The 18,803-nt window shown below is 44.4% G+C and overlaps 1 protein-coding gene across 1 annotated transcript in view; it reads left to right on the forward strand.

Annotated features, from left to right (window-relative positions):
- Window positions 1-18,803, forward strand: part of LOC139461157 (disintegrin and metalloproteinase domain-containing protein 10-like) — a 59,278-nt gene that overhangs the window by 34,491 nt on the left and 5,984 nt on the right. Inside the window, exons 7-18 of the mRNA XM_071242719.1 lie at window positions 716-862; window positions 1,435-1,627; window positions 1,821-1,993; window positions 2,502-2,700; window positions 5,733-5,889; window positions 6,327-6,422; window positions 8,937-9,021; window positions 11,977-12,085; window positions 13,445-13,594; window positions 15,194-15,333; window positions 16,610-16,795; window positions 18,509-18,651. Coding sequence (XP_071098820.1) covers window positions 716-862; window positions 1,435-1,627; window positions 1,821-1,993; window positions 2,502-2,700; window positions 5,733-5,889; window positions 6,327-6,422; window positions 8,937-9,021; window positions 11,977-12,085; window positions 13,445-13,594; window positions 15,194-15,333; window positions 16,610-16,795; window positions 18,509-18,651 — 1,778 coding nt within the window. The remainder of the gene's footprint in view (window positions 1-715; window positions 863-1,434; window positions 1,628-1,820; window positions 1,994-2,501; window positions 2,701-5,732; window positions 5,890-6,326; window positions 6,423-8,936; window positions 9,022-11,976; window positions 12,086-13,444; window positions 13,595-15,193; window positions 15,334-16,609; window positions 16,796-18,508; window positions 18,652-18,803) is intronic.

Below are 18,803 nucleotides of genomic sequence, written 5' to 3' on the forward strand. Positions count from 1 at the left end.
CTCAGGTGATATCATTGTTCTACATCAAGGTTAATTGTTGTACATCAAGGATAATTGTTCCACGTCAAGGATTGGTATTGACCCAGGAACAGCACTGGTGTATAGCATGTTATACCATATGTGTCTCAGGTGATATCATTGTTCTACATCAAGGTTACTTGCTGTACATCAAGGATAATTGTTCCATGTCAAGGATGGGTATTGACCCAGGAACAGCACTGGTGTATAGCATGTTATACCATGTGTTTCTCCGGTGATATCATTGTTATACATAATTAACTACCTTGGAACAACACTGGTGTATAGCATGTTATACCATGTGTTTCTCCGGTGATATCATTGTTATACATAATTAACTACCTTGGAACAACACTGGTGTATAGCATGTTATACCATGTGTTTCTCCGGTGATATCATTGTTATACAAATTAACTACCTTGGAACAACACTAGTGAAGAAGACATGCTATGCCATATCTCTGATTGGTTATAGAATTGTTGTACAGCATAGACAAGGAGTACCAGTAACAACACTGACGAGGATGTATGTGTGATACCATAGCTTTTTGTGTTGATATAATTATCATGATTATCATTCATTCCTGTTATATCTAATGTAATATTTTTGTTGTACCATTGTAATATACAAGGGAAGGTAACTCCTGCTGGTATAGCCAATGTAATACAGAAGGGGAGGTAACTCCTGTTTGTTATAGAGTGACGAGCGAGCTAAGGAGGAGATATTGGCGTTCTTCGCAAGTCACGTGGCAGCCCTGAAGTCGATCTACTCCACGACGACCTTCAATACATACGATAGCTCCTTGTCATACAAGGGCATCAACTTCCTGGTTCAGAGAACAAGAGTGAGTGGTTGTTAACCGAGAGGAGTGGAACAATATGTCAAACTATCGATGTATTGCAACCGTATGACCTACCATTGTATGACATCGATACAAATTTAATACAGCAATGGTATTGTTCATAGTATATATAACAATCGATAGTTTCAATAGTCACAATTAGTTATAAATAAAACTTAAATTATGTGTCAGAAAACTCAGGTTTTAGAGTCAGAATAGAGTTACTGCCCTTTGGTTTGAGTTGCAACAGGCAGAAAAATGGCTGACTTTTACATTGTCAGCAATACTTGCTGCTTTTTTATTAATTTGATTTGTACATCATAATCAAGCCTTTAAAGGTGGGTACTACTTTCACGTCTCGTGAAGTTCCAGGGTAAAATTGGTCTTCAGCAACCCATCCTTGCCGTAAAAGGCGACTATGCTTGTCGTAAGAGACGACTTATGTTATTGTGTGGTCCAGACTCGATTATATACAGACCGCTGTCATAAAGCTGGAATATTGCTGAGTGCGGCGTTAAACAACAAACGAACCATATACTATAGAGGCTTATGGGAAATCATATTTTATTTCGCAGATAATGACTTCCGCAACAGAGAGGTGCAGTAGCGCTAGTGCCAGTGCATGGTGCAATCCCAACATTGACGTCAGCAACTTCCTAAACCTCAACTCCATGGACAACCATGACGACTTCTGCCTGGCGTACGTCTTCACGTACCGCGACTTTATCCAGGGGACCCTGGGACTGGCTTGGGTCGGTTCGGAGACAAGTAAGATATAAATCCTATGTTAATGTATCATTAATTATAGAAAGTGTCTTAAAAACTTTTCAGACTAATCTCGTGAAGGTCAGGGTTAGAATTGCACCAAAGAGTTCTCAAATGGTTGGTGTTCAGACTTGCAGAAGTCAGTGGTTGTATCTCACTTCCCTAATAAGGTAAGCATGTTGTTGTGTATTGACAGAGGCGGCTGGCGGTATCTGCGAACAGTTCAAGGAATACCCCGAGGGCAACCAGCGTGTGGGGAAGAGTCTCAACACGGGGATTGTCACCATCGTCAACTACGGCAAGCCTGTGCAGGCCCGGGTATCACAGCTCACTTTTGCTCACGAAGTCGGACACAACTTTGGATCTCCGGTACGTCTCAAGTTGGTGTCTGTTTTGTAGGCGCTAAATACCATCATTTTCCTGCTGATAGTAACAACAATACAGGGTATCACACGGGGGCACATGTGGGGCCTTTGTCATGCCGTTAGACCCTTGTCACTAACGGGATCGAGTGGTCAGGCTCGCTGACTTGGTTGATGCATGTCATCGATCCCAATTGCGTGGATCGGTGCTCATGGTGTCAATCACTGGATTGTCTAGTCCAGACTTGATTACTGACAGACCGCCTTCATATAGCTGAAATATTGCTGAGTGCGGCGTTAAACATCTCTACGTACAGTACGCCTTGTGCCCTTGTGTGATGCCCTGTCTAACATGTTTACTCTACGTACTGCACGACAAGGGCCCTACATGTGCCCCTTGTGTGATGCCCTGTCTAACATGTTTACTCTACGTACTGCACGACAAGGGCCCTACATGTGCCCCTTGTGTGATGCCCTGTCTAACACCCTGTCTAACATGTTTACTCTTTTCACAGCACGACAAGGGCCCTACGTGTGCCCCCTATGGGACCAGTCAGCCCGACGCATCCCAAGGTAACTACATCATGTTTGCATCTGCAACCCTCGGTGACAAGAACCATAACGACGAGTTCTCCACCTGCAGCCGTGACAACATCACCCGTGTCCTCGACGCAGTTGTCAACAAGCGATACAGCAAGATCAACTGTTTCAACTGTGAGTTCAGAAACTTGACCGCAGACAAAGATGATTTACTTTTACAGTGTTACCTCGCTATTGCGCTCTTCAATATATCGCTAACTCGGTTACTGCGAGCGGTAAAGCATGGCTCCCCAAAATTATACCTGTTTATTCACCTGAATTCGCTGAAGGGATATGATGTGGTTTTTTGAAAGCGCATATTAATACTCGATAAATCTTTTTTAACACTATGAATTATAAACAACTTCTATTCAAATCTTTTTTTTAAACTCTGAAACGTGCAACATAGATCGTGTTAGGTAGGCAGAGCATGTATACTGTTTTGTTGGTCATCTACCACCTACGACTCGACCATCGTTAAACTGCTGTTCATCTATAACGCTCATCAATTATTTGGACCCCGAAGGTAGAATTGTGGCGAGGGATCACTGTAGTTGTCCGAGGATTTATCTGGGATTTTTATCAAATGCTCCTGGTGGGCAATTTGGGAAAGAAATTTGTTCAAAATTGGTATTTTTTTAGGTTCTTTTTTTCTCATAATTTTAATGTTCTACTTTAGCATTACATCCAATGTACAATTAAAAATTAAAATTAAAATGAATTTTTTTTTCTTTGATAGTCCTGTTATCAGTAAATACAAGTCACATCAACCAAGCAGTCACACTAATTATACTCATATTGACAAAATTGGAAAATGTTTCATCTCAATTTGGGGGGCACGGGTGGCCCAGTCGTCTAAGGCGCCGCGATTCGCTGTGCAGAGTTGCGTCGCCTGGACACGCCAGAAATCTATGATTGTGTGTTCGAATCCCGGTTCGCCCCGATTATGTTTCTAGGTTTGTCAGTACCATACCCGTGCTCGTGGGTTTCACCGAAGTGGTAAACGTCTTAGACCTGTATCACTTCGGGCTTTCCTCCCACATTAAGCTGACACGCTGCGATATAACTGGAATACTGTTAAAAGCGGCGTTAAACCCAACTCACTCACTCACTCATCTCAATTTGGGAATTTGTACTGTCATTTGCAGCAGACTTTGACGGATATCAGCCTCTGAGCGGATCCAGATAAATCCTTGTCGTCAATTGTTTTACAGAGCTCCAGATAACTTTTTGAGCAATTAAGTTTTTACTGGAAGGTTTCTATTTTAATTGGGTTATTACATTTTTCATTGGGTAACCAATATTTTTTCACTCATCTATTCATCACTCTTTTGGCTTTTCGCCAAATATGCTAACATTTTGAGATTTAAAAAAAAAAAAAAGATAATGTTTTAGATGTATATAAATAAAGGCTTGACTTGGAAAGTAAATTAGCTCGTAATTGTGCTTCGGAAATTATCTCCTTTGTATTCATGCTGAAAAAGCTTCATTGGGTATTTACGTGTGCTGTTTTTATACATTTGTGTTTTTCATTTAATGTATGCGTTTCTGTATGCAAGTTAATTGAAAGTAATTTTGAATATTTTTCAAGGGGTATTTTACGCAAATACGCAGCTTATCTGTAGCTCTGGTTTTATCATTATTAATAGCTAAAATGGGATAGAATTATCATAAAAACGCCCTCATGTTATCAGAAATGAGCGGGCCACTGTAACTTGATAATGCCCTCATATTACTTGACGACGGGCCATTATCACGCCCGTTGTTAGGTGACGTCATTGGATAGGGATAGGTGACGTAACGTTCAATAGTGATGTCATCTGGTTTATTCTATGACGTTTCCATATTTGTAAAAGTGGGTCAGTGACATTCGTGTTGATTCCAGTAAATGTTTCAAAATCGACATTGTTGTTTCTCTTTATTTGATAACAAATTCCATCCATTTTAGCTATAATAACGGTAACGCTATTTTTCAGGGCATTATCATTTGCAGAAGCCCTCGGTCTTTTCAACTGCCCTCCTTCGTCGGGCAGTTAATGGAAGACCTCGGGCTTCTGCAAATGATAATGTCCTGAAAAATAGCGTTACCCTTATATCATTGTGATTTTGAACCATCCAGTATCAGTAAAGTTGAAGCAATGTAATTTTTCCATCCAGTGAACTTCTGAATTGGGACAATATTGTGTATCAGTCTTGATTTGAGAAAGTATGAATTGCAGCAATGCTGTTTTTCCATCTTGTGTGAGAGATGGATATATATTGTGAAAATTCTGTTAATGTGTCTGCGTTTAGGAAATTTATCTTGGAACAATGTTGATTATCTGTCTATGTTTAAGAAAGCATAGGTTGTCACTAGGGCTGCAACAAATACACTATGAGGCGAATATGATTCATATCACAAATATAGGGTAACAAATACGAATATGAATTCCCGAATACAATAACAAGTCAGCAGCTGATGTATTATTTGTTATATTCAATGAAAGAATAACAACATAAACTATTTGACATGGTTTGATGATTATTAATACATTATAAAATTTATATACTGCACTTATTCAGGTACTAGTATCTGCTCAAATGCGACAATGACCAGTGACCACAATACTGTCAAATTAAATATTATAAGAGTTTTGTCTTTGAAGAAATCTATGCATATAATATGTTCTTATGGATATTTTTAGGTATAGGGTATGTAAATACACATGCTTGCATATTCATAAATATTCGGTTCGATAAACGAATTCGATTCATGAATGGATACGGTTGGATTCCCTGAATATGCGTGTGAATCGTACAGACCTAGTTGTCACAATGTGGAGTATGTCATATATGTATGAGGGGCGTTTAATAAGTTTTGCAACTTAAATATAAAACCAACTCGCAGAATATCTTTTGCTCTTTTATTTTTCAATATAGTCTCCATTCACCCCAATACACTTATTCCATTTGTCCTTCAAGCTTTTAATACCACTTTTATAGAAATCTGCAGATTGGCCCTCTAACCACGCCTCTGTGGCAGCCTTTATGTCCTCATCATCCTGGAAGCGTCGTCTACATAGGGCAGATTTCATTTGCCGGAACAGAAAATAGTCACTGGGGGCGAAGTTTGGGCTGTAAGGTGTAGATAAAAATATGTGTTGTAACATTGTTATGTATCCATGCAGCCTCTAAGTCGGCGTTCTGCGGCAATGGCATCACAGAGGCAGGGGAGGAGTGCGACTGCGGCTACGCCAGCGACTGCGACCAGACGGACGAGTGCTGCTTCGGTAAAGGCAGCGTGGGAGGCAAAGAGTGCACGCTACGGCCAAACAAACAGTGCAGGTATGTGTGTCTCTCAAAAGGGGGCCAACGTTGGGGAAGTTGATAGTCCCTTGCTGAGAAATGATAGCCAAATGTTGTTATGAGAAATGATAGCTATATTGTTTGACTTGTAATGCTAGTAAATTTTTGACAAGTAATGGCAGCTGGATGTTTGACAAGTAATGGCAGCTGGATGTTTGACTAGTAATGGCGGCTTGATGATTGACGAGTAATGGCAGCTGGATGTTTGACAAGTAATGGCAGCTGGATGTTTGACAAGTAATGGCAGCTGGATGTTTGACTAGTAATGGCAGCTTGATGTTTGACAAGTAATGGCAGCTGGATGTTTGACAAGTAATGGCAGCTGGATGTTTGACAAGTAATGGCAGCTGGATGTTTGACAAGTAATGGCAGCTTGATGTTTGACTAGTAATGGCGGCTTGATGTTTGTGTTTCAGTCCCACGGCCGGACCCTGCTGCAACAAGGACTGTACCTTCCAGACTGGAAACCTGTGCAAGAAGAAAGATGACTGCTCCAAGGACTCCACGTGCGAATATCCTTTTACAGTGTTTACAACAGGAATGTGTTTTGACTTGGTCATTTTCACTGGGGGGCACAGGTGGCCCAGTCGTCTAAAGCGCCGCGATTCGCTGTGCAGAGTTGCGTCCCTTGGACACGCCAGAAACCTATGATTGTGTGTTCGAATCCCGGTTCGCCCCGATTATGTTTCTAGGTTTGTCAGCACCATACCCGTGCTCATGGGTTTCACCAAAGTGGTAAACGTCTGAGACCTGCATCACTTCGGGCTTTCCTCCCACATTAAGCTGACACGCCGTGATATAATTGGAATACTGTTAAAAGCAGCGTTAAACCCAACTCACTCACTCATTTCCACTGTGGATACAACCCCTCTTCAGACCCACTGCACTAGGCAGAACTGGTCCCTGGTGAAAGAGATCATTTGTAATATTATTGGTATTCATGCTTCCTTCTGACCCTATTGCTTAGTGTGTCAAACCCGTGAAGACCCGGGGTAGAATGGGTCTTCAGCAACCCATGCTTGTCTCACTCCGTGAAGACCTGGGGTAGAATAGGTCTTCAGCAACCCATGCTTGTCTCACTCCGTGAAGACCCGGGGTAGAATAAGTCTTCAGCAACCCAGGCTTGTCTCACTCCGTGAAGACCCGGGGTAGAATAAGTCTTCAGCAACCCATGCTTGTCTCACTCCGTGAAGACCCGGGGTAGAATAGGTCTTCAGCAACCCATGCTTGCCGTAAAAGGCAACTATGCTTGTCATAAGAGGCGATCGGGATCGGGTGGTCAGGCTCCCCGACTTGGTTGATGCATGTCATTGTATCCCATTTGTGCTGATTGATGCTCATGATGTCAATCACTGGCTTGTCTGGTCCAGACCTTTTTCTTTACAGACCGCCGTCATATAGCTGGAATATTGCTGAGTGCGGTGTTAAATAACAAACACACATGATTGTGTGTTACTGTACCCTGAAGATGTGGAATGGGTGGTTAGCCTTTATAGTAGCAAGTTGACCAAAGGGGGATTTAATCAGCCAACCATTCTGTCATTGAGACCGTGCGGGTGGAACGTTTTTAGCTCAAATATCCACCTCAGTTCAAGTGCTCTCCTCTTGACTGTGGTGTCAGTAGACTCAGGGTTTTCCTTGAGCTGTGCTATGATGTTATACCTAACATCTTTGGTGCTATGATCATCACTGTTAAAGTGATTGGCTACAAGTTTGTCTCTCTTGTAGCTGATGTCTGCAAAGTGTTCTTTCAGTCTGGTCTGAAATTCTCTTTTGGATTCTCCAACATATTGTTTCTTGCATTTGTTGCAAGTAAGCAAGTAAACTATATTTTTGCTTGTGCATTCAAACTTGTGGGTTTTGAATGTTTTGCCTAGTGTGGAGCTGCGAAACGAATGTGTTTTGCCTAAGGAGTTGCAGATCTTGCATCCCTCTCTTTTGCAACTCTCATTTATGAAGTTGACTACTTTGCCGCTGATTTGCGGTTTGGTGGGTGGGTAGTTGAGTACTGTTCTGACAAGATAATCCTTAATAGTAGGATTCCTTCTGTAGGCCGAAACGTGGGGAATAGAGAAGCAACTTTTGCAAGTGTCAGAACCGGTGAGTAGATGCCACCGGTTTCTGATGATCCTGTTGAGCTCCATGTTCAATGGATTGTAGTCGCTAATGAGCACCTGTTTCCTGATTGGAGTAGGTTTAGGTATGGTTGCTAAGAGTGATACTCTATTGCAAACGTCTGCCCGGTGTTTGTTGTGTTGTAGTGTTTTATTAGGGTAACCCCTTTTGAGATAGTAGTTAATGAGATTCCTACTATGTGTGTCATAATCTGATTCGGAAGAGCAGATTCTCTTGAGTCTCAGAAATTGGCTAAATGGCCCTTTTGTTTTGATATGACTGGGGTGACAATCCCGTATCCTTGCCTAACAACAGCTTTGCTAATAAATAACTGTATCGATTTAGAACAAACCAGTGTTCTACTAATCACTCTCATAAACTTAGAGGCGTCCTACAACATAAACCGGGGAGCCGCCGGTCATTCCTTCACAGGCGACTACTTATGAGCGCCACCGGCGACCTAACATCCACTTGTTAACTTTATTACACTTACACCGGCGACCCGCCGGTTTATACATACACAGTTACAGAGCCACCGCCGGCGACCACCATTCGCGGGAGTACACACAAATCGCCAATACCGGCGACCACATATTACGCCACACCACCGGTGACCCATTTACGGCGTGTCATAACACACCACTAACCTGTCATTACAACCAATGACAGACTTACACATCATAGAACAAACGAACTCGCTGGTATATTCAGGTATTTAAGGACGAACACGCCCCTAAGCAATCAGTCTGATGAGGGCAAGCCGCGCGAAACTAGTTACCACTATTGCTACCCTTAGCTATATCTACTGGTGAAGCCCCCACCAGCCAGTTTAGCCTTTATAGTAATAAAGTTTAGCCAAGTCATGATGTAGGATGTCTTGTTGTGCTGTTATGTCCCTTGACCCAAGCCACTGGAAATATGGCCCTCTGTCCAGACCCTTTGAAGGAGCCAAACAACACCTTCTGCAACAGCTTCTCTCAAGTCTGCACCATAGGGGTGAGTCACTGAACTGGGGAGGGGGTGGAGTCATTGAACTGGGGAGGGGGTTGGGCCACTGAACTGGGGAGGGCGTTGGGTCACTGATCTGGGGAGGGGGTGGAGTCACTGATCTGGGGAGGGGGTGGAGTCACTGAACTGGGGAGGGGGTGGAGTCACTGAACTTTGGAGGGGGTTGTGCCACTGAACTGGGGAGTGGATTGAGTCACTGAACTGGGGAGTGGATTGAGTCACTGATCTGGGGAGGGGGTGGAGTCACTGAACTGGGGAGGGGGTTGGGCCACTGAACTGGGGAGGGGGTTGGGCCACTGAACTGGGGAGGGGGTGGAGTCACTGATCTGGGGAGGGGGTGGAGTCACTGATCTGGGGAGGGGGTTGGGTCACTGAACTGGGGAGGGGGTTGGGTCACTGATCTGGGGAGGGGGTGGAGTCACTGATCTGGGGAGGGGGTGGAGTCACTGAACTGGGGAGGGGGTTGGGCCACTGAACTGGGGAGGGGGTTGGGTCACTGATCTGGGGAGGGGGTGGAGTCACTGATCTGGGGAGGGGGTGGAGTCACTGAACTGGGGAGTGGATTGAGTCACTGATCTGGGGAGGGGGTGGAGTCACTGAACTGGGGAGGGGGTTGGGCCACTGAACTGGGGAGGGGGTTGGGTCACTGATCTGGGGAGGGGGTGGAGTCACTGATCTGGGGAGGGGGTGGAGTCACTGAACTGGGGAGGGGGTGGAGTCACTGAACTTTGGAGGGGGTTGTGCCACTGAACTGGGGAGTGGATTGAGTCACTGAACTGGGGAGTGGATTGAGTCACTTAACTGGGGAGTGGATTGAGTCACTGAACTGGGGAATGGATTGAGTCACTGAACTGGGGAGGGGGTGGAGTCACTGAACTGGGGAGTGGATTGAGTCACTGAACTAGGGAAGGGATTGAGTCACCGAACTGGAGAGTGGATTGAATCACTGAACTGGGGAGGGGATTGAGTCAATGAACTGTGGAGGGGATTGAGTCAATGAACTGGGGAGTGGATTGAGTCACTGAACTAGGGAGTGGGTTTGGTCACTGAACTGGGAAGGGGGTGGAATCACTGAACTGGGGAGGGGATTGAGTCAATGAACTGGGGAGGGGGTGGAGTCAATGAACTAGGGAGGGGGTGGAGTCATTGAACTGGGGACGGGGTGGAGTCATTGAACTGGGGAGGGGTTGGGTCACTGAACTTGTGAGTGGGTGGAGTCATTGAACTGGGGAGGGGGTGGAGTCACTGAACTGGGGAGTGGGTTGGGTCACTGAACTTGGGAGTGGATTGAGTCACTGAACTGGGGAGGGGGTTGGGTCACTGAACTGGGGAGTGGATTGAGTCACTGAACTGGGGAGTGGGTGGAGTCATTGAACTGGAGAGGGGGTGGAGTCATTGAACTGGGGAGGGGGTTGGGTCACTGAACTGGGGAGTGGGTGGAGTCATGGAACTGGGAAGTGGGTTGGGTCACTGAACTTGGGAGTGGATTGAGTCACTGAACTGGGGAGTGGGTTGGGTCACTGAACTGGGGAGTGGATTGAGTCACTGAACTTGGGAGTGGATTGAGTCACTGAACTGGGGAGTGGATTGAGTCACTGAACTTGGGAGTGGATTGAGTCACTGAACTGGGGAGGGGGTTGGGTCACTGAACTGGGGAGGGGGTTGGGCCACTGAACTGGGGAGTGGATTGAGTCACTGAACTTGGGAGTGGATTGAGTCACTGAACTGGGGAGTGGATTGAGTCACTGAACTGGGGAGGGGGTGGAGTCATTGAACTGGGGAGTGGATTGAGTCACTGAACTGGGGAGGGGGTGGAGTCATTGAACTGGGGAGTGGATTGAGTCATTGAACTGGGGAGGGGTTGGGTCACTGAACTGGGGAGTGGATTGAGTCACTGAACTGGGGAGGGGGTTGGGTCACTGAACTGGGGAGTGGATTGAGTCACTGAACTGGGGAGTGGATTGAGTCACTGAACTGGGGAGGGGGTTGGGTCACTGAACTGGGGAGTGGATTGAGTCACTGAACTGGGGAGTGGATTGAGTCACTGAACTGGGGAGGGGGTGGAGTCATTGAACTGGGGAGTGGATTGAGTCACTGAACTGGGGAGGGGGTTGGGTCACTGAACTGGGGAGTGGATTGAGTCACTGAACTGGGGAGTGGGTGGAGTCATTGAACTGGGGAGTGGATTGAGTCACTGAACTGGGGAGGGGGTTGGGTCACTGAACTGGGGAGTGGATTGAGTCACTGAACTGGGGAGGGGGTTGGGTCACCGAACTAGGGAGTGGGTTGGGTCACTGAACTGGGTAGGGGGTGGAGTCACTGAACTGGGGAGGGGATGGGGTCACAGAACTGGGGATGGGGAGTCAATGACCTTGAGAGTGGGTTGGGTCACTGAACTGGGGAGGGGGTGGAGTCACTGAACTGGAAAGTGGGTGGGGTCACAGAACTGGGGATGGGGAGTCACTGACCTTGAGAGTGGGTTGGGTCACTGAACTGGGAAAGGTGTCGCTGAACTGGGGAGGGGGTGGGGTCACCTAACTGGGGATTGGGTAGGGTCACTGAACTGGGGAAGGAGTCACTGAACTGGGGAGGGGGAGTCACTGACCTGGGGAGGAGTGGTAAGTGAACTGCTGATGGGTGAGTCATTGAACTGAGAGGGGGGTGAGTCACTGAACTAGGGAGAGGGCTGTGAGTCACTTAACCATGGAGGGGGCGATTAACTGAACTGGGTGGGTGGAGTCTGGGAGAGACTGGTTGGGGATATGGTGGCAGGTGGGGGATTGGCAGGTTGGGGAGGGATGGGACAGACCGTGGAGGGGAAGGTCGGGGAGGGATAGCAATGTAGCCAATAATTGTTCTGATTAATTGTTTCTATTTGTACCTTTATTGTATTTCAGCATTATTTTGATCTATTTATGAAGAATCTGTGTGTGTTTTGTCCAGGAGTGCATCGGTTCTGTGTGCTCGAAGATAGGCTGGGAGGAGTGTTTCCTGACATCCGCTGCAGATGGGAATGGACCGTCACGAGAGGAGCTCTGCTTCGTCTCTTGTCGTAAGTACTGGACATTTTACCACAGAAGAGATGGGAATGGACCGTCATGATCATATATGAGGTTGATCATATACATTGAAATATCATGGGAAACTGGGTGGCCCAGTTTGCTGTGCAGAGTTGTGTCCCTTGGGCATGCCAGGAACCTATGGCCGTGGGTTCAAATCCTGGTTGGCACCATGACCAGGCTTTCCACCCACAAAAGTGGAATACATTTGTATCTTGAATACTGTTCATAGTGGCGTTAAACCAAACTCACTCACTCACTCACTCACTCACTCACTCACTCACTCACTCACTGAAATGTCGGGGTGGTAAAATGTTTTTTATTTGGGCTGAGAAATTTGGTTCAGAGCATGAAAATAAAGAAAACTACAGTGATCCCTCGCTACAACGTAACCTTCGGGATCCAAATAATTGATGAGTGTTACAGATGATCAGCGGTTTAATGAAGGTCGAGTCGTAGTTGGTAGATGACCAACAAAAGAGTATACATGCTCGGCATTTATGATATGTGTATCCATTCTTTTGCAACTATAGTTCGTTTCAAGGCGTCAATACCAGTAATCTGACTGTGGTTGCTGTAAATAATGGTGGGTTGTGCGATCTACCGATCACTTCACATACGATTTCGCCGAAATTATTGTAAACATTATTATAATTATTGAATGAAATTTTGAAAAATAATTAAAAAAAAAATTCCAAACATTAGTCCAGATAAACAATGAACATTTTTTTTATATTACCAGATATTATAATAATAGGATTAAATTATGTACTTCAGTTTGGATTTGTTGACTGGTATTTCCGGTGTTACATGATCGCGGTGATCAGCTGATAATGTTTTCTGAGATGGGGGAATTTTAGCATCGCATCATTGGAAAACTTGAGTTTATTGAAAATGTTAGTAAATTTTGGGAGCCATGCTCTGTATTGTCAGGCTTACATATTATTTTATATTGTTACAAACTCAAATTCATCAAAATACTTTTGAAAATAATCAGTCACAGATTTAGAGATATATTGAAACTAAAACTAACTAATCATCAGTCCACTCGTGAAGATTCGGGTTAGAATAGCTCTTCAGCAACCCATGCTTGTCGGAAAGGGTGACTGTGCTTGTTGTAAGAGGCGACTAACGGGATCGGGTGGTCAGGCCTTGTGACTTTGTTGATGCATGTCATTGTATCCCACTTGCATGGATTGATGTTCATGATATCAATTACTGGATTGTCTGGTCCAGACTTGATTATTTACAGACCGCCGTCATATTGCTTGAATATTGCTGAGTGCAGCGTTAAACAAACAAGCAAACAAACAAACTTGCCTATGTCCCCTCAAGTATAACTTGTGTTGCAGGGAAAACTAGCACGTCTACCTGTGTGAGTTCCTACAACACAGCTGAGATCAACAAGCCAGAGAATAAAGAATTTTCGGATCTATTGAATGAAGTAAAAATCAGGAAAAACGCCACAAGTTCTTCAGTAACAGGCATCCAGCTCCCTGCAGGTATTTCATACTTCATTCCAGTGTGCATGTTGTAGTTTGTTATTCCCTATTGTATGGTGGCATGTAGTTTGTTATTCCCTATTGTATGGTGGCATGTAGTTTGTTATTCCCTATTGTATGGTGGCATGTAGTTTGTTATTCCCTATTGTATGGTGGCATGTAGTTTGTTATTCCCTATTGTATGGTGGCATGTGGTCCTGTGCACAGGTCACAGGTCACGGGTCACAAAGGTAACTATTTACCTTTTTTCACTGCCTTATCAATTGCAGAATCCCTCGGCCTTCACTGGGCAGTTTGTGGCAGACTTGAGTTTTTGCAAATCATAATGCCCTGATAAATAATATTACCCTCATATTCTCACATGTATGCTGGTCTGTTATTCCCTATTCACACATGTATGCTGGTCTGTTATTCCCTATTCACACATGTATGCTGGTCTGTTATTCCCTATTCACACATGTATGTTGGTCTGTTAATCTCTATTCACACATGTATGCTGGTCTGTTATTCTCTATTCACACATGTATGCTGGTCTGTTATTCTCTATTCACACATGTATGCTGGTCTGTTATTCCCTATTCACGCATGTATGCTGGTCTGTTATTCCCTATTCACACATGTATGCTGGTCTGTTATTCTCTATTCACACATGTATGCTGGTCTGTTATTCTCTATTCACACATGTATGCTGGTCTGTTATTCCCTATTCACACATGTATGCTGGTCTGTTATTCTCTATTCACGCATGTATGCTGGTCTGTTATTCCCTATTCACACATGTATGCTGGTCTGTTATTCTCTATTCACACATGTATGCTGGTCTGTTATTCTCTATTCACACATGTATGCTGGTCTGTTATTCCCTATTCACACATGTATGCTGGTCTGTTATTCCCTATTCACACATGTATGCTGGTCTTTCATTCCTTGTTCACACATGTATGCTGGTCTGTTATTCTCTATTCACACATGTATGCTGGTCTGTTATTCCCTATTCACACATGTATGCTGGTCTGTTATTCTCTATTCACACATGTATGCTGGTCTGTTATTCTCTATTCACACATGTATGCTGGTCTGTTATTCCCTATTCACACATGTATGCTGGTCTGTTATTCCCTATTCACACATGTATGCTGGTCTTTCATTCCTTGTTCACACATGTATGCTGGTCTGTTATTCCCTATTCACACATGTATGCTGGTCTGTTATTCCCTATTCACACATGTATACTAGTTTGTTATTCCTTGTTCACACATGTATGCTGGTCTGTTATTCCCTATTCACACATGTATACTAGTTTGTCATTCCTTGTTCACACATGTATGCTGATCTGTTATTCCCTATTCACACATGTATGCTGGTATGTTATTCCCTATTCACACATGTATGCTGGTCTTTCATTCCTTGTTCACACATGTATGCTGGTCTGTTATTCTCTATTCACACATGTATGAAAGTCTGTTATTCCCTATTCACACATGTATACTAGTTTGTTATTCCTTGTTCACACATGTATACTAGTTTGTTATTCTCTATTCACACATGTATGCTGGTCTGTCATATCTTGTTCACACATGTTGCCGGTCTGTGTTGCAGGGTCTCCTTGTGATAACTTCCGTGGCTACTGCGACGTGTTCCACCGATGTCGCGGTGTTGATGCTGACGGCCCCCTGGCTCGACTGAAGAACCTCATCTTCAACCCTGAGACTCTGCAGTCTATCAAAGATTGGATAGTGGTAAGTTGAAATATACACACACGCAAAAGAAACGCAAGTCGAGTATGCAGTATACATGTTATTAATTTTCAACAGTAAAGACAAGAAACACTAATAGGGCAAGATTGACAAGAATTTGACTGAAGACAGTTTAATGGATTAAAAGGCAGATGACTTAATTGTTGTTTTTTCAAATGTTAAGGGCTTACACAGTTTCGGGTCAATACCCAAAATGTCAGTCAATACCTGGTGTGACCACCATTAGCATTGATCACTGCCACACATCTCCTGTACATTGAGTGGATCAGATGATTTGTGAAGGCCCTAGGGATCCTCCTGCACACATCCAGAGCAGCTGTGCGTAGTTCATCGGCAGTTGTAGGGACTGGGCACACATTGTGCAGAGGCCTTTGAACCTCATCCCACACGTGTTCGATGGGGTTTAGATCAGGGCTGAGGGCTGGCCACGGTAGAACACGGATGTTGTGTTGTTGCAGAAAGGCCATGGTAGCTCAGGCAACATGGGGACGAGCGTTGTCCTGCTGGAAAATGTGTTGTTGATGTTGTGCAAAAAATGGAACAATGTTGGGTCTGATCACTTGGTTGATATACCGCTGAGCAGTGATGCCGTGTCCCCAACCTTGAACAACATTCAGAAAGCACATGGGTCTATGTCTCGCAATAAGTCCAATCCCTGCCCATATCATGACGATAGGTCCACCCCCTGAATCCCTTTCCACAACGTTTCTGTCAGCGAAACGATCACCTCGAAGCCGCCAAAGTCTGACTCTTCTGTCTGCATGGGAGACACAAAAGCGACTTTCATCAGAGAAGATGACACGCCTCCACTCACAATGACGCCAATTGCGATGACCCCAATTGCGATGACCCTGTGCCCACTGAAGTTGTGCTTGTCGATGCCGTGTGTTATATGCACCCTTAATTATGGGCAATTAAATTCTGGAAAAATATATCTGTCGTACATAAACATTTCAGGCTGTCAGCAAAGACCCTGAAATATATATTTCACCAAAATAATATTCCAATAAGAGCCCCTTATTTCTAATTTTGAGAGCGCCCTGGGTGATTATTACTTGAATATGGTAAATTCCTTTGGCAGGTAACATAGGAGAAAATTGTAATAGTGTTTAAAATTGGATTTTGTTTATGTTCTGATTTTCTTATATCCTGAGGATTGGATTCAATTTTGGAATTTTTACTGGGTCTTTTCTCTGTTTCTTGAACTCATGACCTTGACCTTTTCTCTGTTTCTTGAACTCATGACCTTCACCTTCAGGTGAACTGGTGGGCGGTGATGTTGATGGGCATTGGCCTGGTAGTGGTCATGGGAGTGTTCATCAAGGTCTGTGCTGTCCACACACCCAGCAGCAATCCCCGGAAACCACCAGCCAGGAAGCTGACGTTACCACGACGACACGGTAACCAGGGAAACAAACCACAAGCCCGCTCAGTACCTGTACATGTAAGTTGTGTTTGATAGACACTTCTACAAAGAGTGAATGAGTTGGTGAATAATTTTGGTGAAACATGAATAAGGTAGGACACACCAAGAATTATATTCAGAGTAAATCTGAGATTCAACCCCATGACAGGGTATCCTTGTGAAGATAAGGGATGCAATTCTATCAGCTAAACAGGTGCTTGGATTGTTTTGCAGACTGGTTGAAACCTCAAAAGTTGCTTTAGGATTTACTTTAACATATTTAGGAATGGTTTTGAATTCTAGAACTTGTATGCGATGAAGGCCTGAAAATAGCTGAATCTTTTCTCGTAACTTAATTATTATTGAATGAGCAATGTTTAATATGAGCCCCTTCGAGGTCCTGCCATGGAGATTCCAGGTTGTAACAGGTCCCCAGCAATCTATTGATTGTCTCCCCGTGGGGATTCCAGGTTAGAGCAGGTCCCCAGTAACATATTGCTTGTCTCCCCGTGGGGATTCCAGGTTAGACCAGGTCCCCAGTAACATATTGCTTGTCTCCCTGTGGGGATTCCAGGTTAGACCAGGTCCCCAGTAACATATTGCTTGTCTCCCCGTGGGGATTCCAGGTTAGACCAGGTCCCCAGTAATCCATGCTTGTCTCCTCGTGGGGATTCCAGGTTAGAGCAGGTCCCCTGTAACATGTGCTTGTCTCCCCGTGGGGATTCCAGGTTAGACCAGGTCCCCAGTAACATATTGCTTGTCTCCCCGTGGGGATTCCAGGTTAGACCAGGTCCCCAGTAACATATTGCTTGTCTCCCCATGGGGATTCCAGGTTAGACCAGGTCCTCAGTAACATATTGCTTGTCTCCCCATGGGGATTCCAGGTTAGACCAGGTCCCCAGTAACATATTGCTTGTCTCCCCGTGGGGATTCCAGGTTAGACCAGGTCCCCAGTAACATATTGCTTGTCTCCCCGTGGGGATTCCAGGTTAGACCAGGTCTCCAGTAACGTATTGCTTGTTGTAAGAGGCAACAAAGTGGATCAGGTTTCTTACGTCTGCTTTCCCTGATTGTATGATACTACCCTGATTAGTCATATGAACACACATTACACCCCAATTGCTCATAATATCAGTCTTTTGTTTATCTGGTGCAGACTTGGTTATTTACAGACTGCCTTCATATAGTTACACTGTTTGCTGACTGCAGCTTTATAGCAACTATCAAATAATACCTTCAATATCTACATGTGTTTGCTCTTGTAGACTTCTCAGAATGGGTCACTGTGTGAAATGTTTGATCATTCAAGTCATGTATTTACTAGGCCTGGCTAAAAAGATTGATGATCGAACTTACCTTCAATGAGATGAAATATAAACGAGAATCGATATGCAAATTATTTCATTGATATTATCTTACAAAAACTCTTCTAACGAAACAAGGTTTTGAGTTACCGAAGCACACTTGTGTTTGTCCACTGCCGAAGACGGAAACAACTGATTTTGTGATACCTTAAATGTCCATTAAGTAATCCATGCTTAAATGTGTCACCATTCACCAGTGACGTGTAATATGTTTTGTCTCTCATCTATTTGTATATTTGCTGAAAGTTACTTCTTCAATATTTATTGCTAATTGATCGATAATCAGTTAACGTTCATCGATCTCTAAGATCTATATCGATAGCCAGCACTGGTATGTACTGCTACCTCACTGTGAAACTTGCTGACCCCCCTTTCTGTGTCTGTGCAGGATCCTCCACCCCCCTACAGCAGTGCAGCCCATGGAGGTCCCCCACCCCCTGGGCACGGCAAGAATCATCATCGTCATAACAACAATAAACAGGGTGCAAAAAATAGCCGGCCAGCAAGATACGAGATGCAACCCCGTGCATAGTCAGTACCGAACATTCTCCTTGTACAGAGTTGGGGCTCAGCAATCACTGGGACCTGAATCTGTATATACATGCAATCCAACACAGAGCACCCCAGCTAATAAGGGGAGATAACCATGCAATGAAACTCTCTACAGGAACCATACAACACAT

Source organism: Haliotis cracherodii, unplaced genomic scaffold (assembly GCF_022045235.1).
Source record: "Haliotis cracherodii isolate W230 unplaced genomic scaffold, xgHalCrac1.p SCAF_14, whole genome shotgun sequence".
NCBI lineage: Eukaryota > Metazoa > Mollusca > Gastropoda > Lepetellida > Haliotidae > Haliotis > Haliotis cracherodii.